We start from the raw sequence: 27,037 nt of genomic DNA, 5'->3' as shown, positions 1-27,037 counted from the left end.
GAATTCTACCATTTCCTAGCTATTTACATGTGCTGGAATTCTATGGAGAATTCTAGAGTATTTACAAGCTCAATGTGCTAGAGTTGCCTAGAATTTTCCGGAATCGGGCCAAGGTAGCACTCTTGGCCTTGTGTTGGGCTCTTGGTGAATAAATTGGGCTACGAATTTGGGCGGTCCGCAACACTAAGCTGGCTGCACTATCCAATACACTTTTTCCTGTGATGGAGACCATATATTACATTCACAATTTTAAGGGTCGCAATGGAGGAACCCTTTTCAGGTTTGCTAGCTAGTTACTGACACTTTTCCTGCGGCAACCTATTAATGCTTGCCTAGTATCACTCACTGTTTTCCTGCTGTTTAACTTATATTTTACATTTTATTCTTTTCCACTTTCTGTTAGATGCTACCCAGGTTCCTGGAAGGTCCTCAAGAAAGTGAGTAATAAATATATATGTTTGCATCAGCAGGAAGTGATGCCTTCCCTTAAGGAGGTTGTTTTGGATATCCTTCCGTCATCTTGAGTTTCACCAAAATATTTGTCTGGTGATAAATCCCACTTTCTTATGTTATAGCAGATTTGTTTTATAGCTTATAAAAGATCAACTTATGTACTGAGTTCAATAATTGGTTCATGATTTCTAGTTTGTAGGTCTTATGCTGAGTATTTTGATACTAATCTGCCAGTGTTTGAAAGATCTTATTCTTAAGATGAATATAATCATAACTTCCACATCATAGCGTGATTAATATGTCATCTCTGCTCTATTTATTAAGCATCAAATTATCAGAAGATTTTGTTACTTAAATAGATGGTTTTCATTTCAACCTCAATGTTTTTTCAGGCCTAAAACTTCATAGTGCTTGTTTATATTGTTAATCAATATATATAAGTTTACTTGGAGGCAATATCGAAATATGGGTAAGTACGACAAGGAAATCTCAAGAAGAAACAAAAACTTAATGCTAGAAAATTTTATTTATTTTGGGGAAGCCATTATGAGTTTTGGGCTCCTTAATAGCTTTAGTAAATTTTGGACCCTTATTTTGAACTATGACCCAGTTACCCTTGTTTACACGATCGAAGATTAGCAACACTCCTTAAGTCTCAAATCTCTCTCTCTCAACCAGCAAAAATCAACTTCCTTTCCAATCTAAATCACAATGCAAGCTTTTTCATCAAACCCAAGACTTACTTCAGCTTAGATTCATATATACTATTTGATTCTTGATTAAGAAAGTGGGTTTCTTTTTTCCCTAGTATTCTTAGAGAATAACAAATATATTTACCAAAAAACACAAAAAAGGTTTATATGAGGCTTGGTTGACAATTTTATTGTGGTAATATGTCGTTTAAAGATGAATGTTGTTGATTTATCGATTCTTGTTTGATTTGGATGGAAGATATGTTGAAGAAACCCAAAAATTACATTCGCAGGTTTTTCGTCATTTCTGGTTTTCGTGATTTTGTACAATATATAGGTTTTATTTTCTAGACTTTGTTCTAAATAGTATTGGGAAATTTTGTATTGCACATTGTAGCTGTCCTCAAATCTATTAAATTGGATTAGGCTGTCTGAACTCGTTATAAGGGTTGTAAAGGGTCCATGCGGTATAATTTTCTCTTGATGCTTTCAACTTTTTTGGGTGTACAGATTTGATGCATTGATGATTCTTTGATTCTGATGTCTTATGAAAATGTATGTTTATATTGCATTTATGAATTTCTTACTCCGGGAATAGTAGTAATTGTGTGCTGTATTTCCATGCAGTCGAAACCTTCTTGATTTTTTGAAAAAGGAAAATTACTTAATTTGATAAAGAAGAATATATGAATTTCAATAAAAACTGTAGGAAGCAAAAAGACATCCTTGTGGCATTAATGAATTGCTTGAAACAAGGTTTAAGAATTTTGTATGCTTTTGTTAAAGCTATAAAATGCGATTTATTATCTGTGCTGTTGTTACAAACTAAAGTACTATTGTGCTTTATGCAAATTTAAAAGTGTTATGCTACGTGTTAGAGCAATAAAGTTGTTAAGAAACAGTGAAGGCTTTTGTTGCTTTACTTAAGATGAGTTTCAAGAATATTATATAAACTAGTGAATATTATATAAACTTTAGTAAATGTTTGCGTGGTGGCTTTGATCTTGTTGCTGCCCCAAACTGACTGATTGAAGGAGAGAATTTTACTGCTAGATCAAGCTTCTTTCCCCAGATTAACTTCTGACATGGACCAATCAAATGGCTGTTGCATTCTTTGAATTTTTCCATAGTTATGGTCCACTTGTACGGAATCTGGAGAAATTAATATATGAATTGTGACTTATATCATCTGTAAAGGCAAGGAATAATCCATGGAATTATATAAGAAGCACTGAAACTGCTTTGTTGATGGCCTGAGGCCAGAGAAAATACCGATAACATATTCCTAAGAAAGTTGTTCCTTTTAGTTCAGTCTGGTCTATCATTGACTCCTGGCTACAGCTCTGCAAATAGTAGGGATTGAGGTGCTTCTGTACGTGTAAGAATGCTCTTGTATTTGGTTTTTTTTTTTAATTCTTTTTTAATTACTATGCCTTATTAAGTGTTGAATTGATTAAATTTCGCGCCATGTTTTCAGTTTATAACATGGAAGAATGCTTGCAAGTTAAGTTGAAAAAATTATCACCATTGCCCTCAAACTGCTGCATCTACAGAGTTCCAGAGCGATTACGTCAGATAAATGAAAAGGTACATACACCTCAGGTAGTCTCAATTGGCCCTCTTCAGCATGGCAAAGCAAACTTACAGTTCATGGAAGAACATAAACAGCGGTACCTGCATTACTTTCTTCAACGGACCCAAATAAGCTTTGACGAGTTTGTTCAAATTATAAAGTTCAGAGAAGCAGAATTACGAGGTTCTTATGCAGAAAAAGTCGAACTAAGTAGTGATAAATTTGTTGAAATGATTCTGCTGGATGCTGCCTTCATCATTGAACTCTTATTGAGGTATCATTTCCGTCAACTTCAAAAAAAAGATGATCATATATTTCATAAACCCTATTTAATAGAGGATATACGGTATGATATGTGGTTGCTTGAGAATCAGCTTCCTTTCTTCATTCTTGAGGATCTTTTTGCTCTAGCGGCAATTGAAATCCCCGACCAACATGAAAATCCAACCATCATCACAGTCACATACGAGTATTTCAAGGGTTTAGAGGTAGTACAAGGTAATCAGCAAAAATTCCCTCCTTACACTAAGGCTAGGGTAGAGCATTTCCTTGATTTTCTAAGGATTTGCCATCTCCCATCATCGAGGAATCAGGAAAAACAAGAAGGTCAGCAATACCACAAAGGTAAAACCGCACCAAGTGTGACTAATCTCCACCAAGCTGGAGTCCACTTCAGTTTGAGCAAGAGCAATGATTTGTTCGCCATAGAATTCAAAAACAGGACATCGCATATTCCGAAACTGAAGCTACAGCTAGAAACAGAATCCTTATTTCGTAATCTCATTGCCTTTGAACAACGGCATTACTCAGAGAATTACATAAATGATTATGTGTTACATAAATGATTATGTGTTCCTTTCTAGAGGTACTACTCTGCTGTCTAATAGCTTCTATTTTTCTGGGCTATGCAAAGGATTGAATGATCACTGCAAAAGAACGTGCTACAAATGGAGGGCAAACTTGAAACAAAATTACTTCAATACTCCATGGGCTGGCATTTCGGTGTGTGGCGCCGTTTTCCTTCTTATTCTCACCGTCATTCAGTCTGTATGCTCTGTTATACAACTGTTGTCTCAACCCAAAAATATCTCGTGACGAAAAACCTCTATGCGGTATTTGTATGTCGTTTTTGAGTTGCTGTTTTCTTTTTTTATTTTAATTCTTATTCTCAAGCAATTTTATCATGGAATTGTTAATTTTACTTGAATGTTGAATCAAGCCTTTATTTTTTAATAATGAAATGAAATAAAAGGTGGGGGTATACCCTACAAAATACCCTCTTCACTCCTTATTTAGTGTTGCATTTACCGCAAGAAAAAATAATTTTTAAACGATAAACATATTTACTTGAAAAAAAAAATTAGTTTATGCTATTTATTTATCTTATAATGTTGGAACTTGAAAGTTAATTTAAATTAATGTAATCCTACCAACTTGATTTGGTTTTCATATTGGTTGGTTTCATGTATCACACGAATTGTTAGGCACCAACTAACTCAAGCGTATGTTACTCAGACATCTCACTTGAATAATAGTTTAAGGAATGTTGATTTGGATGGTAGATATTTAATCAACTAAAACTAACGTTCTCAACTCAAAGCTCATCTACTAGTAAAAGTAAAACTCTTCTCCGTCAACTTATCTTCTTTATTATATAACAAAAGATGTTCAATGAAAGAATGAAATATATATATATATATAATAATAATAATAATAATAATAATAATAATAATAATAATAATAATAATAATAATAATAATAATTAAGTCAAAGTAGTCAAGATCCAGCCACTCGGCTTGAGGGCTTGAGTTCGAATCCACAAGAACTTATTTCAATCCTTATTTTATAAATGTGAGATTAGGGATAGATTTATCTCTAATTATTTATTTATCGAGTAATTAATTTGAACAATATTATTAATTTTAGTTGAAACTGGAATGAATTTTCTAAAAGATGCTTTCTCATAACTAACCAACTAAAACTAACAATCAAATTATCAAACTCAGAGCTCACCTACTAGTAAAACTGTAAAACTAAAACACTTACTTCTCCATTAAGTCATCTCTTTATATATAACAAAGAGTGTTTTATGAAAGATGTAAAAGCAAACAGTAACAATTAAGTATCAAATAATTCAAAAAGATGTCAAGCTCTGTTGCTACTGCTGCTGAGGCCGAGGTTTGGATTGTCCCATTCTTCGGTCAGGGACATCTGTTTCCATGCATTGAATTATGCAAGCAAATCGCTACTCGTAATTACAAATCTACCCTCATCATTCCCTCTCACATTTCCGCCCCCAGCATCATCCCTTCCTCGTTTCACCAATACCCTCTCTTTGAAGTTACTGAAATACCCTCCTTCGCCTCCTCACCCTCATGTTGCCATGCACAGCCAAATGCTTCAAGGCCTTCGAAGTTCGAAACCTCCTTTCAACCCGGGAACCCAAAAGCCGACCCGTTTGTGCAGTCATCGACGTTATGATGGGCTGGACGGCTGATGTTTTCAAGATTTTTGAAGTTCCCATTGTTGGGTTCTTCACTTCTGGTGCTTGCTCGGCAGCTGCGGAGTGTGCCATGTGGCAGGCTCGCATCCAAGATGTCAAACCGGGAGAGGCCCGTTTACTTCCTCGGTTACCCGAGGATATGGCTTTATTTGAATCGGACCTAAAACACAGGCCTCATGGGCCCCCTCCTGGTGGTCCACCACCTCTGAGAGGTGCACCCGGTTCCGAGAAAATAGGTCCACCAGAAGCCGGTGATCAACCACACTGGATGAAGGAAGTGGAGGGATCAATGGCGTTGATGTTCAACACGTGTGATGGTCTTGAGGGACCATTTATTAATTATTTAGCCAATGAATTGGGAAAGCCGATGTGGGGAGTGGGCCCACTATTACCTGAACAATTTTACAAATCGGCCGGTTCAGTGCTTGATGATCATGAGATGAGAACCAACCGGCGGAGTTCTAATATGACGGAAGATGAGATCGTTCAAAGGTTGAATTTGAAATCACGCGGATCTGTGTTATATGTGTCATTTGGTACTGAAGTGGATCTGACCTTAGATGAGTACTTAGTACTAGCTAATCCTTTAGAAGCATCAAATCGATCGTTTATTTGGGTAATTCAAGGTGGTGCAGGTAGATTGGATCCTCTACGTCATTTGGACAAACCAGCTGAAGGCAGTTATTTTCGTAGTGGTTTGGATAATAAAGTCGGTAAAAAGGATTTGATAATAGATGGATGGGCGCCACAATTATTGATATTGAGTCATCAATCACGGGTGGATTTTTATCTCATTGTGGATGGAATTCAACAGTAAAAGCAATTGGTTGTCGAGTCCCAATTTTAGCATGGCCAATTAGAGGTGACCAACATTACAATGCCAAATTTGTGATCAATCATCTTAAGGTGGGGTACATGATCTCTGATGATCAATCAAAATCGATTCAAAAGGATGATACAGTGAGTGGTATAGAAAAGCTTATGAGTGATCAAGAGATTAAAAAACGAACTCACATGCTTCGCAGTATATTTAACCATGCCTTTCCTTTGAGTTCGGTGGCTTCCTTGAATGCTGTTATAGGTCTTATTAACCAGAAATCAGTTTAACAAAAATAATTATCGTGTATTTTATTAACGAAATGTCTTTGGCTCCGTTGGCTTGGATGTAAATAAATCTACTTTATCAAGAACAGACATATCAGCACCTACATAATATGTAAGCTTTTGTTAATTGACTGCATTCAATCATTAAATCAGAAGTCTTACAAACCATCTAAAATAAAAAGATGGCACGTCCTCCATCCAAACGACAAAAGCATGGACTCGCAACGCAAGTAGTCATATTCACCCGAGAAACAAAATAAACATCAAATTGTTGACGAGGCACCATATGCATAACATGGTGATATTGTTTAGTGTTTAATATTATAGGGAAGTTTTTAATAGATCTTCATTTCCGTGCATATTGTGAGCTTATTGTAAAAAATGAGACTATATAATTGTGGGACAAACAAAAAAGGAAATTCTTAATTACCATTCGGCTAAATTTTGATGTTATGCAAAATAATATAGGGTCTTGAATTCACTTTAATATGATATCAACATACGTAAGAAAGATATCGACACAAAATCAGAGAAAAAATTGAATAGATTTTTTTTTAATATAACAATCACTGGTGACCATGTTTAGACACCGTCCGAATTTTTTTTTTAATATAACAAACTGCATAACAAATTTTTTAGTTAAAAAAAATTAAAGTTAGTTTTATTACAAATTAAAATAGTTAATAAAAAATTGATATAGATATGTAATAAAGAAAATAGAATATACTCTTTAAAAATCCAGTAAATAAAAAAATGATGTTAGTAATAATATTCTAAATAAACTACAAATAAACAAACAATTACATTTTTATCATTGCACATTTGCACTTGAATATTACACTTCTAATTTTTACTTATCAAATTTGTATAGTAGATTATTTGAAAACTGGTTGTCAAATAATCATCATTTACCAAACACCCTACTAAATTATTCGTAAAATTAATTTTCTGAGAATCAACATAGAAGCTAATTATTGGGAAATAAAAGAAATCCCAAATGTACCCTCAATTAATCACAAGAAGTTATTTAAGTTATGATATCTAATGAATTCTATTAATAGTGAGTGTGTTTATCAAAAATATAAAAATAAATATTTTAGTTATTATCCACCTGTTTTCCTGAAATCATTCCCAATTTTTTTTCGTTTGCCGAAAATTCCAAGGAAAATATAAATAGAAGAAGAGTTGGGGGAAAGAAGAAAAGGAAGGAAAAACAGGTTCCTCTGTTTTCATTCCCCTGTTTTGAAATTATCTATCATCGATATAATTTCATTCCCCTGTTACTAAAGGAGAATGGTTCAGATTAGTTGCCGTCCATCAGGCGGATTCAGATTTTGAATTATCATTGGTTTGATATTGTCGTTCCACTTGTTTCATGAATGGATTCCCACCTACGCGTTTGCTTATTAAAAGAATTAATCTTGCTTTTCTAGGAAAATAATGCAATATGCATGACGGTACGTGTCCATGTGAGAAAGTTGATGAAATCTTCACTTTCAGTGTTGGAACTCCACAATCGAAACAAATCAATACGACAAATTTTTCTCTATCGTTTCAATCTTAATTAAATAGAAAACAAGTACGGTCAAATAAATTCTGGTCCACCAATTTAATCAGTATAAACATATGGATCCCATCATTAATATTATAAATATGTGGGTATTTTTAATTATTACATTATATTACTATTTACAGATTGCTTTCATTATGTCACATTAGGTAAGGAGATTCCCCGTAAAAAAACAAAAAGAGGGAGAGATTCCCTCTTCGCCGAATGAAAATAAAAGAAATTAAAAATAAAATAAGACTTAGTAAATTTCGCCCTTTCTTCTCTTTTTGCTGTTGGCATTTTATTCATAAAAGAAATGATCACAAGTCATTCAATAAATATTAAGGGCTGCATGATTAAGTCTTCTTCTTTTCCAAATCATTGTCATTACTCTCATAAGCTCTCTATAATCACATTCCTCTGCAGGTAACAGAAATTTTTTGCTCATTGAAATTGTTCTTAAATATTCAAGGCGATTACATAAGCTCATCAACTTTCTGATCCCACATAATTAAACAGGTGCACTTGTTCTAAAACCTTCAATTAATTTCTTTTAATAGCATAATCTCTGATGCTTGATCTCTATACCATTTCTTTCTTAATTTCCATCCACTTTCCAAGATAAAAATTTTATGGCTTGTTTTGCTTGAGTTTTGTAGTTATTGTTCATTTATAGTTAATTTTTTTTAGACACTTGAAGTACGTTTCTGTTAATAGCAAAAACTCTGATCCTTAAGAAAGAAGAAAAAATGCTTTGTTCATGTTTCAGTTGATTCAAGATCAATGTTGCGATACTGTTTGCTGTCTTTTCCATTTTTTGTCTTTCCCTCTAGTTCATTTTAGTTTATTTGTATTCCTTTCTTTGACATATTATTAGATTTGTTAAGCAGCAGGCGATGGCAGAAGTGGGTCTGGCTGCTTTTTCCAGCATCGTAGCAGAAGGTGCAAAGTCACTGTTCAAACCGATTGTACGGCAGATATCTTATGTGTTCAAGTACCAGAGCTACATAGATGGCCTAAAAGATCAAGTGAAGCAGCTGGGATATAGAAGAGAAACGGTGCAACAACCTGTTAATCATGCTAGACTACAAGGGGATGAGATTTATGAGGGTGTCACAGACTGGCTAAATCAAGTTGATGAATTCAGTGAAGGGGTTGCAAAATCCATCAGTGATGATGAAGATAGAGCTAAGAAGTCCTGCTTCAAAGGATTGTGCCCAAACTTGATTTCTCGTTACAAGCTTAGTAAACAAGCAGCAAAGGCCGCAGAAGCTGCCGCTAGTCTCCTGGGAAAAGGAAACTTCTCTAATGTTTCCTACCGTCCTGCTCCAAAGCGGGCAGAACATATGCAAGTGAAAGATTACGAGGCCTTTGATTCAAGAATGAAAGTATTTCAAGATGTTGTGGAGGCGTTGAAGGATGATAAGCTCAACATTATTGGGGTCTACGGCATGGGCGGCGTGGGTAAAACCACGCTAGTCAAGCAAGTTGCAAAGCAAGTTATGGAAGATAAGTTGTTCGATAAGGTCGTTATGGCTGAGGTAACACAGACCCCAGATCATCAGGAAATTCAAAAGAAACTTGCTTTTGACTTAGGCATGAAATTTGGCTCGGATGAGAATAAATTCGAAAGAGCTGATCGATTACGTGAAAGATTGAAGAAAGAGAAGCGGGTCCTCATTATATTGGATAATATTTGGACAGAACTTGAGTTGGATGTTGTTGGAATTCCTTCTGGGGATGTTGCTGAGAAAGATAGAAAGGATGATCAGAGAAGATGCACAATAATATTGACGTCTAGAAAGCAAGATTTATTGCGCATTGATATGAGTTGTCAGAAAAATTTTCCGATCGATGCTTTGCCACGAAAAGAAGCATTGCAGTTATTTGAGAAGCGCATGTTTAATATTCCAAATGTTGCCGACTTGGAGAAAAAGATGGAAGAGACAATACGAAAAGATCCAATTGCTATTTCTTTAACTTATGGAGGTATTCAAGTGCTTCCTGAAAGGTTGCAATGTCCCTGTCTTGAGCTATTGCATACGGAGGGTGATGGCTCTATGCAAGTTTCAGATCACTTCTTTAAAGGGACGGAAGGACTCAAAGTTTTGAATTTTACTCGAATTCACTTCTCTTCATTACCTTCATCACTTGGTTGCCTCATTAACCTCCAAACATTGTGTTTAGACTATTGCCGACTAAAAGATATAGCAATAGTTGGACAGCTAAAGAAATTAGAGATTCTCATCCTTGCACGTTCCACTATCAAGCAGTTACCACTTGAAATTGGACAATTGACGCGGTTACAGTTGCTAGATTTGAGCAATTGTTGGTTGCTTGAGGTGATAGCACCGAATGTCATATCAAAATTATCTCAATTAGAAGAATTGTATATGGGTAACAGCTTTTCAGGGTGGGAGAAGGTTGAAGGAGGAAGTAATGCCAGTCTTGTCGAGTTGGAGAGGTTGACAAAGCTAGCTACTTTGGAGATAGAAGTTGCGGATGCCGAAATTCTGCCGCCGAATTTTGTCTCTGTGGAATTGCAAAGATATAGGATACGCATAGGAGATGAGTCCGAAGATGAGTTTGACCCATTGCTCGTCAAATCTGAAGCACCAAGATTGATGATGCTCAAGGGGCTAGAAAAAGTTAGCATTCTTCAGGAGAATGATGGGACAAAAATGTTGCTGCAGAGAACTGAAGGTCTCTGGCTAGAAACATTGGAGGGTGTTCAAAGTGTTGTTCATGAATTAGACGATGGGGAAGGTTTTCCACGATTGAAGCATCTTCATGTAAAAAGTTGTTCTGAGATTTTACATATTGTCGGTTCAGTTAGACGGGTTCGTTGCAAAGTCTTTCCCTTGCTGGAGTCATTGTCTCTTATGTTTTTAACTAATTTGGAGACGATATGCTACAGCCAACTCAGAGAAGATCAATCTTTCAGCAACTTAAGGATTATAAACGTAGATTGCTGTCCAAAATTGAAGTATCTCTTCTCATTCTCTATGGCCAAAAACCTATTGCGGCTTCAAAAAGTAGAAGTGGAAAACTGCGATGATTTGAAAATGATTATTGGTAAGTATTGAAATTAATTATTGGTAGGATTATTGACATTGACTCATTCTTTTTTTCTTTTTCTTTTTCTTTTTTTGGTGAAAAAAAACACGGATGTTTATTACATATTGTTTTTGTTCATTTATAGGGCCCGACATGGAGAAACCAACAACTACTCAGGGATTCACAGAAATCAATGCAGAGGATGATCCTGTTCAACAGGTAATAATTTTCTGTTTAATAATTAATTAATTAATATATTATTACGATTGATCTTCAATCATCGAAAGAATATTATATTAGAAGTTGTAGTTGAAGGAACAAAAATGTACGGTTTTGCTTTGCAGGTTTCTTTTCCACGTTTGGAGAAACTGAAACTTTTCGATTTACGAAACATCGAAAAATTATGGCTCGATCAATTTCAGGGAATGTATTGTTGTCAAAATTTAACAAAAGTGACTGTGGAAAGGTGTCATTGTGTGAAGTATCTGTTTTCATGTTCTATGGTTAATAGTCTTGGGCAACTCCAACATCTTGAGATATGGGATTGTGAGTCAATGGAAGGGGTAGTCGACACCACGGGGGGGTTAGGAGGAAGAGATGAATTAAAGGTTTTTCCCAAACTACACTACCTGCGGCTCGATGGTCTTCCAAAACTATGTAGCTTTGCCTCACCAGAAGACGTCATTCACACTGAAATGCAACCTCAACCCCTCTTTGATGAAAAGGTTTTTTTTTTTTAAATTAATTTTATTCTCAATAGTTAATTTCTCTTTTCGTTGAGTCTTCAAATTTAATTAATATACATCTCTAATTGCATTGAATTTTTAACTTCAGGTACGACTCCCAAGTCTGGAGGTATTACATATTAGTGAGGCGGATAAGTTGAGAAAAATATGGCACCACCAGCTTGCTTCGAAGTCTTTTAGCAAATTGAAAAAATTGGAGATATCTGAGTGTGATAATCTACTGAATATTTTTCCTCCATTGGTAAGATTGCTATATTCATTTTGAATTTTTATTTCAAATAACATTCAACAATTATTTTAATCATTTTTGTGTTTACAAATAATTTTCATTCACAAATTATTTATTGCAAGTATTGTACTTCAAACTTCTGGAGGGAACAAAAGTATTGAACTTCAAATCACCATTCTGAACTCTGCATTTTCAATCTAATTTATAGGTTCACCTGCATTAAAGTCAACAATATAATTGTTTTAAACACGATTTAACAGCATAATATAATTCAATTTAATTGTTTTTTTTTCTTAAATCCTAATAAATAAGATTTTCAGAAATTAAAAGATACTTAATTACTCAGCTTTTAAGTTCACAAATTCATATATATTTCTCTTTTCCTTGGGTCTTTAGATTTCTATTTAAAAAAAAAAAGTGTTCAAATGTAGTTAATATCTCTAGTTTAGTTATGAATTGATTACGCCATTGATTAAGCACAAATTCATGATGGTCATTTTGAATCGACCGTTGATTAAAAAAATTCCTCAAATATTCACTCTATAACAGTCCCATGTTGATGGCGTTGGGAAGTGTTTTCCAGAAATGTTTTCCATTTTTAAAAGCATGAATATCGGGAAAAAAAAATGGGAAATACAGCGTTTTAGTTTAGTTATTTTAAAAATAGGCATGTTTGAAAATTAAAATTTTTTAAAAACTAGCATCAAGATGAAAAATGAATTTATAATATTTAAAAATTAGCTGAAATTCTTTCTCCGTTCCTAATACTAAATAGTGTAAATGCATTTTCATTATCTTTGTTTTTCTGGACTTCTATTTATTTATTTTTGTTTTAATTTTTTCCTTTTTTTCTTTAACAAAAAATATCTAGTAGACATTCATGGTTTGTTATTTTTCATAAAACAATTGTATGATTTTGACATACTTTGAATCTAGTTGAATGCTACTCTTTATTTTCAGGTTGGAATTCCCAATAGTCTAGTGAATCTTAATGTATCACTCTGTGAAAAAATAGAAGAAATCATAGGACATGTTGGAGAAGAAGCGAAGGAGAATCGTATTGCTTTCAGCGAATTAAAACTTTTGGAACTTGATTATTTACCAAGGCTTACCAGCTTTTGTTCGGAGAATTACACTCTTGAATTCCCATCATTGGAACAAGTTTCTATGACACATTGTCTGAACATGAAGACTTTTTCTCAGGGAATCTTATCCACACCAAAGCTATGCAAAGTGCAAGTGAGTAAAAGGAAGTATTAAGTTTTATATGAAACTGTGATGTTGTTAGGTTACTAAGAAAATAGGAAGAAAGAAAACTTCTGTAAGCTGAGAATTCTGTTATTATTGATCTAATGAATCTGGAAATTACAAGCCTTTTTATATGTGCATAGAAGATTCTACACACATTGCACACACGCACAGGTTACTACTAACAACCTCTATAACAACCTTTAGCTGACTCAGCTGCCATGTCAGCATACTCATTAACTAACTAATTCTATTCTTAACAGGAAGAGGGTGAATTGCGCCGTTGGGAAGGCAACCTTAATTCCACTATACAAAAGTGTTACGAAGAAATGGTATGTGTTAAATCGATTCGTCGAAATTACTTATGCATCTCCCTTGCACTTGCACATTTGAACATATAAGTTTAATGTATATATATATCTATGCCTTTCAAAAAGAAAAAATTGTATATATCCAGTGCAATTGTTTTGGTTTGTGCAGATTGGATTTCGTGACATAATACATTTGCAACTCTCGCATTTTCCACGTTTGAAAGAAATATGGCATGGCCAAGCACTGCCTGTCAGCTTCTTCAACAATTTATTCGACCTGGTGGTGGATGACTGCACGAATATGTCGAGTGCTATTCCTGCTAATCTGCTACGGTGCTTGAACAATTTGGTATACCTGGAAGTGAGGAATTGTGATTCACTTGAAGAGGTGCTTCATTTGGAAGAGCTAATTAATGCTGACAAAGAACATATAGGCCCCCTGTTTCCTAAGCTTTTCAAGCTAGGGCTCACTGACCTTCCAAAACTCAAAAGATTTTTCAACTTCACTAGGAATATAATTGAACTGCCTAAGTTGAGATATCTAACTATTGAGAATTGCCCTGATATGGAAACATTCATATCCAATTCTACATCTGTACTGCACATGACAGCAGATAATAAGGAAGCTCAAAAATTAAAATCAGAAAAGAACCTCTTGGTAGCTGATCAAATACAACATCTCTTCAATGAAAAGGTAATCATTATTATTATTTTTCCCTTCACTTTCTTTCGCACAGTTGTAATTTCATTAGAATCAAATCAAATTTAATGACTCATCTTTTTACATGTCGTCTTAATTTATATCTGATTTAACAATATAACCGCAATTATTAACTAACTTTATAGTATGAATTATAAAAGTGTCTGAAATTAATTGGATGCCTGGTAACACGAGGTGATGAACTATATTAATTATGTGTGTAACATCTCTGTTTTCCTAGCTAATTCATATTAGATTTAGCATCAGATTTCATTTATGTGTTTCAAAGGGTAATCGATTTGATACTTATATTTGGGATCCTACTGCAAAGCATACTAATTTGGAAAAAAAAATATAAAATGCTGTGATTAATCTTGTCCATAAAATATGCAGGGGAAGACTGCAGAGATTGGATACATATTTTCATTTACAACTTAATTTTGTTGATTTTTAGGTTGCATTCCCTCAATTGATAGAGTTAAAGTATCTGGATTACACAAAGTGCAGCATCTCTGGAAGGAAAATGACGAATCCAGCAAAGCGTTTGCAAACTTGGGAAGTCTAGAAATATCGGAATGTAGTAAGTTGCAAAAATTAGTACCACCTTCGTGGCATTTGGAAAATCTGTGGGAACTAGAAGTATCGAAGTGTCACGGGTTGATAAATGTGTTGACGCTCTCAACATCTAAAACTCTAGTGAATCTCGAAAGAATGAAGATAGCTGATTGCAAAATGATAGAAGAAATCATACAATCGCAGGTTGGAGAAGAAGCGGAAGATTGCATTGTTTTCAGGAAATTGGAGTACTTGGGACTTGATTGTTTGCCAAGCCTAACAAGCTTTTGTTTGGGTAATTACGCTCTTGAGTTCCCGTCCTTGGAACACGTAGTTGTGAGACAGTGCCCAACAATGAAGATTTTCTCTCAAGGAGTCGTAGACGCACCGAAGCTAAACAAAGTGAAACCCACCGAAGAAGAAGATGGTGATGACGAAGGATGTTGGGAAGGAAACCTCAATGACACCATAAAAAAATTGTTCAATGAAATGGTGAGTATCAATGAAGTGTTGCACTATCTAGCAAATTATTTCTATAGCTATTAACGTGGCATAATATGATTGCTTGATTGAAAATATAAAATAATAATAAATAAATTATGAGGGTTATGTTATGTTTTTGTTTAATCAATCATATTACGTCATATTAGTTTGTACAATATTATTTGTGCACAAAAGATTGTGGTCGTATCATTACTCAATCATATTATGTCATATTAGTTTGTACAATATTATTTGTGCACAAGAGGTTGTGGTCGTATCATTACTCTTGCTTTATTATTATTATGGTTGTAATGTATGCTTGCTTACATGAGTAATTACAAAATGTGCAGAATTCTAAAGAAAAGATTGAGCCAACCCTTCAGGTACAGTGAAGAAGCTATCTGGAACCAAGCCAACCTCTTGTACATGATTCAACTTGCTCGTTCTCCTGTACTTGAATAATTTGGTTCTGAAGGCATTTACAATTTTTTAGTCATGCTACAGACTTGAAAGACACTTTGGATTTGTTTGATGCATTCTCTGTTTAAGGAAGGACTTGAATTGATGTTTCAAGTTTCATGCAATTTTCAATTAGATACTGTTTAAACTTCTGCATTATTCATTCAATTGGTGTTTTAAGCATTTGATTTCCAACTAGTCCTGATAGAAGATCATTAGCTGAAGAAAACAACATAACATTTGTGGCATTATCAGAATAAGAATAATTTTATGAGTCTAGTAAAATTAACTCGACCATTATTAAAAAGAATTAATCCGTCAAACTGACTTTCTCAGACCAGCACCCTTTAAATTAAAAGAATTTCGTGAAGTCAAGACCATGTTATAGATCTTGTGGAAATAAGTGAACCCATAAATGTTTTCACAGCATCATAAGAAAATCATTTTTTTTTTAGTATTTTTGTTAGTTGTTGAGTTTTAAAAGTAGTAGCTATTAAACAATGACAATTAGCGTGGTCGCAGTTGGGATCGAGTAGTTCACTTGTTTGCGAGTAGAAACCAACTTTAATACTATTACACTCATTCCAAAAATAGTAACTAAAGAATCATGAAATTTCCTATTAAGTATTCTTCATTTTTTAATGCAAAATTCCCATTCGAAAACACCAATGACTTTCTTTCAAAGTAAATGAGAAATTACAATGAAAACGGGATCAAAATACATGTACGTATACCTAAAACAAATGATTTTTTTTTTCAATTAAAAAAAAAAACAGTTGAGGTGAAATGAAACCACAGTCATGATGATGTCTCTGGTTCCAACTTTGGGACAATAGCAGACTAGAAACACGTACAACTCCAATCAGTCGCTCTGGTAATTCATCTGTAGTGTTTGCCTGCATACAAAAAAGCAAGATAAAGAAGAGACACTCGAAGCATTATTTATACCATTCTGAGAACATTCAAGTATGCAAAAATGCAAATTGTAGGGCAATATCTCAAAATCATGTCTTTTCCCTTGTGTCCATTTAGAAGTGGGGGTAAAAAAATAAAATAAAATAAAATAACAATCATACATACCTGTACAAGGAAAGCCATGTCAACCACCAATGTCGTAATTACACCATTTACAAGGCCCAAAACTCCATTAGCAACAGTAGAAGAACCGATGTCAACATCAATCTACAGAAAGATGAACAATGTTAAACCATGTTAATGATATCGGACACTATTTGAAAGGGGAACATCTCGTGTACTAAAGAAATTCCAAGAGCATTTACTTCTAAGTACTTGGGACCATGAAGATAGTTACAATCAACCGCTTTCCCTAATAAACAAGTGGTGCTTCCAACACTATGGCGCACGATCCATGACCCCTGCATGATTCAGTGCTTCAAATCAAGAACAAGTGCAAAACAAATTCAAGAGGGTAAAAAGGACATGAAGATTGAAGATACAACCCATCAGTACATTTACACCTAAATGCATGCCTTCTTTGTACAAATTGAAGTGTACCGTGTAGTAAAGGGTAAGTATACATTAATATAGTCCTAATACATGAAGGCCAAGATGGATACCTTAGGAACAGATGGAATAAGTTTCAACCTACTATTGCGAAATTCATCATCGCCATCAACAAACCGTCGCAAAAGTGATCCCGTAACCAATTACCTTGTGACAAAATAAAATACCATACTATAATGTGTTGAACCAGGAAGCTGCAGATGCTTAGGTTACAACTATACAACCTCCCAATACAATAAGTTTGAAACTTATACCTTCTGAAATGAAACAAACTTACTTGACGATTAAAGATCAGTGAGAAAAGTCCTTTTTCAGAAGCAACCTACATATTTTAGAATAGGGCTCAGTGTGTTATAGATTCAATGAACCATAAGAAGTTATTTACATTGTAGTATCTCACAGGCAGTATTTTCTCCTAACGCATCAATGGAAAAGGAAAAATAAAAAGAAAAGAATAGTTACTTGTGCAGCACAGCCTTGACGCCTAGCTACATGGTCCATTCTCTGTGTCTTTGAACCAATCAACAGCAACAAGATCCATTAAATGTTTTCTCGCAGGTATCTGCAGTTACAAATTGCACAAAGCACAAGAAGAGCCAACCAAACTACATCATAACCTGTCGACCTAGCATATGCAGGATATATAAATACCATAACAAACAACCAAAATATGGGGGAACCTTTGTTTTGTCATAACAGAAATGCTTGCTACGAACTCTAAAGTTATTTCCATCAGAAAGTTTCCAGCAGTCACGAGCATTATCACGGTCATCGTGTCGCAAATTGCCCCAAAAACAAGACAAATCAATTTGATCAGCCTACTCTTCCTCTAGGGCTGCAACTAATTGAAAATTATAAAATCAATACCATAAAAATCCACTGCTGAGGACATTAGCCAAATATGCAAAAATGAATACTTATCATCCACCTGTCCTCTTGAAATCATTCTCAATCTTTTTTTCATTTGCCTGAAATCCCAAGGAAAAATATGTAACTAATACTTCCCATTCATGACTATTGCCTGTCATATAAACATGACATATTTAATTGGAATAATAAAATTATTTAATCATTTTAATTAAATATTAATCCTACAAATTATTTTTGTTAAATCTAGCAAGAATAACTAACATTTCTTTAAGATATATTTTGGTGGTAAATTTAAAAAATTTAATTATTTGGCAGGAATTATTGGAATTGGAGCCATTTTTTGTGGGAATTGAAATATATTCTTTAAATTATTATATAAATAGCAAAATGTACATACACACATATATATAATTCATATATAAAAATTCTCTAATTTGTTCACAAGTATCATAGATTATAATTCAGTTATGAAATAAAATAACTACAATAATTATAGTTAAATGAATACTTCATTATTTCTTAATTTGCTTCCTAACATTAAATGAACCACCTGAATCAACCAATAACAACGCCTGAGTCAGTCGTCTGAATAAACCAGCAACCCTAGCTGATTCAAGCACCTGCAATTAACATCAGCACAACAGGAACAATCTTAAATCAGCACCAAGAACAGATCAAACTGCCATCAAATGCCACAAAACCAAACAGTCTGCTACTACCATCAAATGCAAGCAAACATATGCAACAAAACCAGATGCAAGTGAAATTCTAGAGAATATCGGATAAACCAAACCAAATGCCACACTTCTAGTAATTAGACTAGATGCAGTGTTCAATTAAACTATATGTAGTCTCATATTATATTCAAAATTTCTAAAAGAAAGCAGTGTTCCATCAGAGAACCACCAAAACAAACCAATCTAATCCAGCATAATTACCAGCTCAACCCAAAACAATTACACATTATATTGACATATCAAAATTCGCTATCAAAACATAGCCAAATAAATGACAATAAAACTCAAAACAGACCCAAACCAACCGATGCTGCAGCCCTAGTAGTCATTGTCCGTTCCACTGCCATGGGAGCGAGGGTAGGCTCCGTTGTCGATGAGTGAGTAAGATAAGGCTCCAAATCAATAGTTCCACCTCCTTTCTGCAATTCAAAAAACAGAAATTCATTTATGTAAAACTTTTAGAAAGTGTGAAACAACCTGTAAGTATTCAACTTCTGTCAACTCAATAACACTTACTAAAGTTTTTATACAGAGCATTTTAAGTCCAAAAAATTAGAATTACTGGTTGAACTCCAACTCCATCAATCCATGCAACCATCCAATCTTTAACGAAAAAATGAAGCATAATTAACCAGACATCTGAATCAGAAAGATTGTGCTTTGATTTGGCACGAGGTGTTGGAAACAACTTAACAAATCTAGACACAATCTATAACCATCAAGTCCAAACAAAAGTCAAGATCTAAAATACTTTGAAAAATCACAAAAACAGCAAAATATCAGTCTCAAATTCTTTTTCACCCATTGTAAGCTCAAACTGAAGGTAGCCGGGCTACCTTTAAACATCATTTGGGCTTATACATGTGACATTTGCTCATGAACAACTAAAGTTGAATAAGATTTTTATATGAAACAGAATATAAAAAGTCAAAGTAGAATATGACAGGAGCTACAATATATTATTCAGCATTAGCATTATGTATAAAATAAATTTAGACGCAATATATTGATTCACAATCTTGCAGAGGTAATACCAGATTATGGCACGCAACTCTTGAATAGCAGATAAAGGAGGAGATGCAGTGGGAAGGTAGTAACTTGCTTGCATGAGAACTAGAAAGCAATATCCCAAGATCAATTATAGATCTCATAAAACAAAAACAGTGAGGCAAACACAATTATTGTGAACAATTATTCATAGAACCACATACCAGCAACAAGATCAGAGTCATCTGTGCATATATCGATTCCCCATAGCTGACTGCCTCTGACCTAAACATAATGAACTTACATAACTAAGAAGTAGAGTCATAAAATATGCTGCTGTAACAGCTATCAATAAATTTCCAGACAAATGGAATTTGATATGTAAGGCTATAACTAGCAACGCTTCAAAATAATTTGAAGTAGCATGATCTTACTTTAAGGATCAATACTACAATCTTTCAGAAAAATTAAAGTCTAAGAAAAATTAAAACCTTAAACATACTAAAATCTGGTAAATAGACCTACAGGAATTCCAATGACCTCCAAAATATTTGAAAGAAAAATTAATTTACAGCAAAAAATGTTAAAGATTTGTAAAATGGAGGCCCATACTACTATTCAAATTACAAATGAGGAAAGGGAGCTGGCCATTAAATGATAAAGGCATGCATAAAGAAATACAAGCAGCACATTAAATGATAAAGGCATGCATAAAGAAATACGAATAATATGCCCATAAAGACGTCCACTCAAGCCTTATAAGCGGCTTTATGCAAAGGAAAGCCAATTAGTTAACAATAAATGAATTTCAAGGTGCAATAATTAAACTCCCTGATCAGCACATTTAAGGTTCATGCATTTCTACAAAACATGTAAATCATAAGAACCTTTTTGGTCCAAACGCTAACCAATAAAGTAGATTATCAAAGTTGTTACAGAACAAGCACCACATTGATTGCTATGCAAAAGATGAAAGTAAAAGTTAATACTTTATTTTATTTTACTTTTCGAGAGTTTTGATCATCATGTGCAAAATAGTAGTACAACTTGCTCAGTGTTATCTCAAAAAGCTTGCTTAAAATACCTATTAGCACCAATCCAGGTAGTCAAATAAATCCTTATCTATCCATTCATCTCTGACCTTGCCAAAAAGATGAAAACGAGCATCTATATTCTCACTCCAATCTTTCACAATCATAGGCTTTATCCTAGACCAGCTCTTCAATATCCCTTCCACGGTGAGCCCCTTGAAAACCTTGTGAATTGAATCACATTTATCGTCAGTTCCAAATCCATCTGTCAAAAGGCTAAGCAAATGAATATACAATCAACACCATTCTTCTAAACACAAACAAAGTTTGAACGTATGACAGATTTTTGGCCATTTAATATTCCATCAAAGATAATTAGATAACACCTACAAAGGATTTTTGAAAAGAATGCATTCTCATCTTAAGCAGCAACCTCACCAGTAACACATTGTCATACCCGGTTTCCACCTCTGGTCGCACCACCAAAAAAAAACAGTACTAATTAGCTTCAACAGAGTCTATTTTTTTATTTCTTTTTTTTTTAAAATAAACCTCCATTCTTATACATAAAATTAAAATATCAATTAAATAAAAAAAGTCTGCTTACTAGTAAAACACGTCCATTTTCAGGTAGAGGCAGATAATAAAAGAAAATTGAAACTGAGATAAAATAAGAAGAGCTTCTTAATGATGGAGTCGACGCCATCAAATAAACGTGACTTAATCTTGAAACCATAGACTGCACTAAGCATAGCACCAGCCAGAGCGTGACTATAAAGAAGAAAAAAAAAAGATGAAAAAGAAGAATTAAATCAACATGAAATTGAACTTTTGTTCTATCTTCCACAAGCAAGAAATTCAACTGGAACAATACAAAATATGAAATTTTTAGCAATCTTACGAGCATTATACACAAATCTCAATTCACGACAAATAGGGGAATGAATCACTAACATCACCCAATTCGTATATTCAAATAATGTATCCCCACTCCTAACAAGCAACGTGCTACCACAGTCGATTAGTTGTTAGGGTTAAGGCTTACCATAGAGAACTGGATGGCGCTAACTAAATGACAAGTTGAAACGGCATCTGCAATCGTATAGAATGACATTGAACCGCGAGGTAGGGTTTAAATGAATACCGGGCAGAGATAAATTGGTGTGGTGAATTAGGGTTTTGTGGCTACGTTTTATTTCGATTGAAAAAAGGAATTTGAGCCAGGCTTTAATATGTAAATTTTCGCTTAGTTGAAACAGAGGAAAGCTTTTGGGTTATTAAAGTGAAAGATATGGAATAATACAAAAAATTATTGAAGTGAAAGAACAGGAATACAAAAAATCAGCAGATGAGATCGTTGAAAGATGCGGAGGTTTGTATATAAGATTTGTAGGATGCGTGATAAAAGATAAAGCGAAGGCTTGAATGAAGAATGGCATTTTTAGAAAGAAACTAATGTGCAATGTAATAATCAAAGTAAGATCAATAATGACTTGATCAGTTATGCCTTTTATTATTTCATTTATTCTGTCCACAAATCTTATCCCTACTAAAATGCTCTATAAGCCAATATTCTTCTATAATTATTAAACGCCATTCTTCATTCAAGCTTTCGCTTTATCTTTTATCTGGCATCTTACAAATCTTATCCCTACTAATATGCTCTATAAGCCAATATTCTTCTAAAATCATTCTATCACAACAGGTATTTAATCGTTAAAAACTTCAACTTAATTATTTCATTACAGCATCTGAAACGCAGAGCCATAACCTAGTACTTTCTCTAACTTAATTATTCTCACTGCATACTTTATTAAGGTTTTTTCTTTGTTCTTGATTGGTGAACTTCGAAATTAAATCTTCAAAATCGGGTATAAAAGGGGTGCGTGATTAAGTCTTCCTCTTTTGCAATTCATTGTTATTACTCTCATCAATTCATTCTTTTAATTGCAGTTCTTACTTAATATCCGAAGCGAATAGAGGGGGTCATCGACTCTCTGATCCCATATAATTACAGAGTTATACATGTTCTAAATCCTTTAATAATATCCTCTAATAGCAGTTCTTACTTAGTTTCCATCTACTTTCCGAGAAAAAGTTATTGTTCATTGTCAAAGTCGGTGATCTTATTATTGGCTTTGGTTATTTTGAATCCATTTTCCCAAAAAAAAAAATTTTTAAAAAAAGTCTGCGATTTTATTCAGACCCTTGAAACCTTTCTGTTAATAGCAAAAACTCTGATCCATGAGGCGGGGGTTGGGGGGGGGGGTGTGGGAGAGGAAGAAAAGAAGAAAGAAACCCTTCTCTTTGTTTGCTGTCTTTTATTTGTTTGTTTGTTCGTCATTTTATTAGATTTGCTTTCTACTTGAAGATTAAAGATGAGTGAGAAATATTCTTTTTTTCTGAAGCAGCCTACAAATTTTAGAATAGGGCTAAGAGTAATTACAAATTCAATTAACCACAAAAAGTTATTTATATTTATCGCTTATAAAATTAGGCTTATCATCCCAAATAGAGTTGTTTATATTAGAAGTTTTCTAGCATTCATGAGCATTATCATCATTTCACAAGCTAACCTGAAAAACAAGATAAATCAATCTGAGCTTGTGAAGTTTTCTTGCTCTTTATTGAATTTTTTTTTCTTGCCTGAAATACTAGGGAAAATATTATATAAGAACAGGAATTAGATGAAAAAAAAAAGGTAAAACAAGTTTTCTGTGTTTTCATTCCCCCTGTTTTTTTGTTTGGTGATTGAAAATTTTATATCTAAATTTTTATGACTTCCCGTTGGGATTTTATTAAATAAAAAAGAATATGTAATTCTAAATTTACCCTTACGCATTGACTGATTATTATTACGTTCTCTTAATATTTGTTCGTGCAATTTTGTGTGATGTGAATTTCATGTTTCTGTTAACATCAACCAATTTGTAAATAAGGCCACGTCGAACAAATGAAACAACAAAAAAGCATCGTTGGCAATACAAAATCAAACTTTATTATTAATCATTATTTTGTTTTTGAATATGTATAAATCAAATCATATACTGTTGATCTTACTTTGATAATTTGGTGTTTAGTTTCTCTCAAAAATGCTTTTATAAAAGTTTTGGTCTTCAATCATTCATCCAAGCTTTTGCTGATCTTTTATTAGGCATATACATCGCGCTGTCACTTAATATTCATTTCAATTTCACAGTACACAAGCAATGTCTATGCCAAAATCATTAAAGCACAACCGGTATTTATTCCATGAAAACTTTGTTATTTCTTCAACTTAATTGGGTCGAACAACATTTTTTAAAGTACTTTTATCACACTGCATGCTTGGTTAAACCTCCGTCTTTTGGTATTGATTCTAACTTGAAATTAAATCTTTAAGTCATTACAAGTTTATTTCTTCATGAAAGAAGTCAATAATCAAGTGCGTGTGAATTAAAGAAAAAAAAAAAGATCAGTGAGAAAAGCCCTTTTTCTATGGCAACCTACTGATTTGAGAATAGGACTCAACCACAAGAAAATATTTACGTTGTAGTATCTGATATTAATGATCTAAAAATAATCAATCCAACAGGTTCCCAAATTCAGTCAAATCTAAAAAAGATTTACGTTTGCTTTTAAGGAGTACATGATAGCTAAGCTATTAAACTTAATTCAAATTTAGTCAATCATCAATCAACCAATCCAACTAGTTCAAGTACAGAGTCAATTGAACAAATTCATCACTTGCAGAATTAAGCTTATCTTCCGAAATTGAGTTGTTTCCATTAGAAATTTTCCCGCAGTCACGAGTTACAATCATCAAAACAAGATTATTTATATAAGAACAAGAGTTAAAGGAAAAAAAGGTAAAGCAAGATTCCTCTATTTCCGTTCCCCTATTTTTTTTTTGGTCTGGTGATTTAAAATTTTATATCTAAATTTTTATAATTTTCCATTGAAGTTTATATTTAAATAAAGAATTACAAAAAAACCTAATTCTAAATTTATGCATTGAATGGTTATTATTATGCTCTCTTAAAATTGGGTACAATATCAATTTCATAACGAATAGAGTTATTGAATGTTGAATAATGATGAGATTAGAGATTATGCTGTGTCCTTCTTTTCAAAGCTCTATTCCAAAGAGGATGCAATCTATCATCCATACCATGTTGTTAACGCCTTCCCAATCCTTGAGGAAAGTCGAATGCAAGCTTTGGGACAAGCAGTGGAGGATGATGAGGAAATTAAGAATGTGATCTTCAGCATGAAGGCTTTGAAAGCCCTTGGAATAGACGGGTTGCATGCTCTCTTTTACCAGACCCAATGGCATGTAGTGGGAAAATCTGTCTGTAGTCTTATAAAAGGTATTTTTAATGGCAACGAGATCCCTAAGGAGCTGAACAAAACTCTGATTGTGTTGGTTCTTAAGTCGGATAATCCTATTAGCCTTAAGCTTTTTCGTCCGATTAGTCTTTGCCCGGTTATCTATAAAACTATCACTAAGTTATTAGCTAACCGGCTGAAATCTATCTTGCCTGACCTCATTGGACCTACCCAGACTAGTTTTATCCCGGGGAGACACATAACGGAAAACATAGTGGTTGCTCAGGAAGTTTTTCATTCGATGAGACGTAAGAAAGGGAGGATTGGGCAGATGGCCATTAAGGTGGATTTGGAAAAGGCGTATGATCGTTTAAGCTGGGATTTTATTTATGAAACCTTGAGGGAGTTTGGATTGCCTACTGTTTTGGTTCGGCTTATTATGGAATGTATTCCAACGGCGACTATGCAACTTCTATGGAATGGAGAAATTACGGAGAGTTTTACCCCTTCTAGGGGTATTGGACAGGGAGACCCCATTTCCCCATATATCTTTGTGTTATGTATAGAAAGGTTAAGCCATGGAATAAATGACACTGTGAAGAGAGGGCACTGGAAACCTATTAAACTATCTCGTGGAGGTACCTCTTTATCTCACTAATTTTTTGCTAACGATCTTATCTTGCTTGCAGAGGCTTCCTGTAGGCAAGCAATGGTTATAAATGAAGTGTTGAATGTTTTTTCTATGACCTCTAGAGAGAAAGTTAGTAAAACAAAGACACAAGTTTTTTTCTCCCACAACGTAAAGTCTGCTGAGGCTAAGGAAATTGGTGATTCCTTGGGTTTTTCTGTCACAAAAAACCTAGGGAAATATTTAGGAGTGCCAATTATTCATTCACGGGTTAATAAGCTGACTTATCAGGGAATTTTGGACAAAGTGAACCAACGTTTGTCGGGGTGGAATGCGATACATTTGTCCTTGGTGGATAGGATCACTCTCACTCAATCGGTAATCCAGGCGATTCCTATTTATGCAATGCAGACCACGAGGATTCCGTTTGGTATTCGGGAGAAAATTAATCAGGCTTGTAGGAGGTTTATTTGGAGCGGGGCAGCAGACAAGAAGAAAATCAGTTTGGTGAAATGGGATACAATATGTCAACCGAAACCTAGCGGAGGCCTTGGTCTTAAGCAGCTTAATTTAATGAATGATGCTCTCTGCTCATGAAGATTGGGTGGGGTTTAATTGCTTCTCCAAATAGTTTATGGGTGAAGGTTCTCTTGTCTAAGTATGGGCTGGCTCCTAATGCTCTCCCCAGCACATTACCTACGAAATATGGCTCTTACATGTGGAAGGCTGTGGGAGGCATTTGGCATGAGGTTTTAAAAGGGATCAAATGGGACATTGGAAATGACAACCGAGTTAGATTTTGGTGGGATAATTGGGTAATAGAGGAATACCCTTTGTATACTTTCGCTTTGCAGCCGATACCTTTAGAGCAGCTTGAGGAGTGTGTGGCGAGGTTTATCACTGTTGAGGGTACTTGGAATTGGCGGCTTTTTGAGAATTTATTGCCCCATCATTTACTTCTCAAAATTGCAGCCACCAAGCCTCCCAGTGTAAATGATGAGGATGATTACATGTACTGGGCATATTCTAAGTCAGGAGATTTCACTACTAATTCAGCATATAGGGCTTTGTCAAAAATGGAGGTTCACAATGAAGAATCCTTTTGGCGCATTCTTTGGCAGTGGAGAGGTCCCCAACGTATCAAAACCTTTCTGTGGGTGGTGGGTCAAAATAGACTTAAAACTAAAGCAGAACTTTTCTGGAGACATATTTTTGATGATATGAGCTGTGCAAGGTGTGGCTGTGTTGTTGAAAATACTCTTCATGTGCTGCGGGATTGCCCCAGTGCTA

The 27,037-nt window shown here is 34.3% G+C and overlaps 2 protein-coding genes and 1 long non-coding RNA gene across 5 annotated transcripts in view; 1 reads left to right on the top strand and 2 right to left on the bottom strand.

Moving 5' to 3' along the window:
* The window catches only part of LOC112098074 (disease resistance protein At4g27190-like), a 90,102-nt gene extending 74,495 nt beyond the window's left edge, over positions 1-15,607 (top strand). Inside the window, exon 9 of the mRNA XM_024183678.1 lies at positions 15,554-15,607. Within this exon, the coding sequence (XP_024039446.1) occupies positions 15,554-15,595 (42 nt within the window). The 3' untranslated portion in view covers positions 15,596-15,607. The remainder of the gene's footprint in view (positions 1-15,553) is intronic.
* A 680-nt stretch (positions 15,608-16,287) lies between these two features.
* Positions 16,288-18,254, bottom strand: LOC112098333 (protein ENHANCED DISEASE RESISTANCE 2-like). Of its 3 annotated transcripts, XR_002905462.1 has the most exons (7): positions 18,115-18,248; positions 17,867-18,027; positions 17,649-17,748; positions 17,240-17,508; positions 16,943-17,038; positions 16,743-16,844; positions 16,497-16,558 (listed from the first exon to the last, which is right to left on the bottom strand). XR_002905462.1 is itself a non-coding variant. In XM_024184405.1 (6 exons), exons 3-6 carry the CDS (start codon positions 17,685-17,687, stop codon positions 16,397-16,399), a joined length of 399 nt encoding a protein of 132 aa, XP_024040173.1. In that variant the 5' UTR covers positions 17,688-17,748; positions 17,867-18,027; positions 18,115-18,254; the 3' UTR covers positions 16,288-16,396. The 3 variants fall into 3 exon arrangements, 2 of the variants coding, with proteins under 2 accessions (XP_024040173.1, XP_024040174.1); XM_024184405.1 differs by lacking the exon at positions 17,240-17,508 and having other exon boundaries at positions 16,288-16,558; positions 18,115-18,254; XM_024184406.1 differs by lacking the exon at positions 17,240-17,508 and having other exon boundaries at positions 16,288-16,558; positions 17,867-18,021; positions 18,115-18,254.
* A 235-nt stretch (positions 18,255-18,489) lies between these two features.
* LOC18041250 lies at positions 18,490-21,021 on the bottom strand. The gene is made up of 3 exons (XR_002905465.1): positions 20,922-21,021; positions 20,005-20,065; positions 18,490-19,212 (listed from the first exon to the last, which is right to left on the bottom strand). It is a non-coding gene; the product is annotated as an uncharacterized LOC18041250 (long non-coding RNA).
* Positions 21,022-27,037: the final 6,016 nt, after the last annotated feature.

The sequence above is a fragment of the Citrus clementina genome, unplaced genomic scaffold (assembly GCF_000493195.1).
Source record: "Citrus clementina cultivar Clemenules unplaced genomic scaffold, Citrus_clementina_v1.0 scaffold_5, whole genome shotgun sequence".
Taxonomy (NCBI): domain Eukaryota; kingdom Viridiplantae; phylum Streptophyta; class Magnoliopsida; order Sapindales; family Rutaceae; genus Citrus; species Citrus x clementina.
This window is presented reverse-complemented; position numbering and strand designations above follow the sequence as displayed.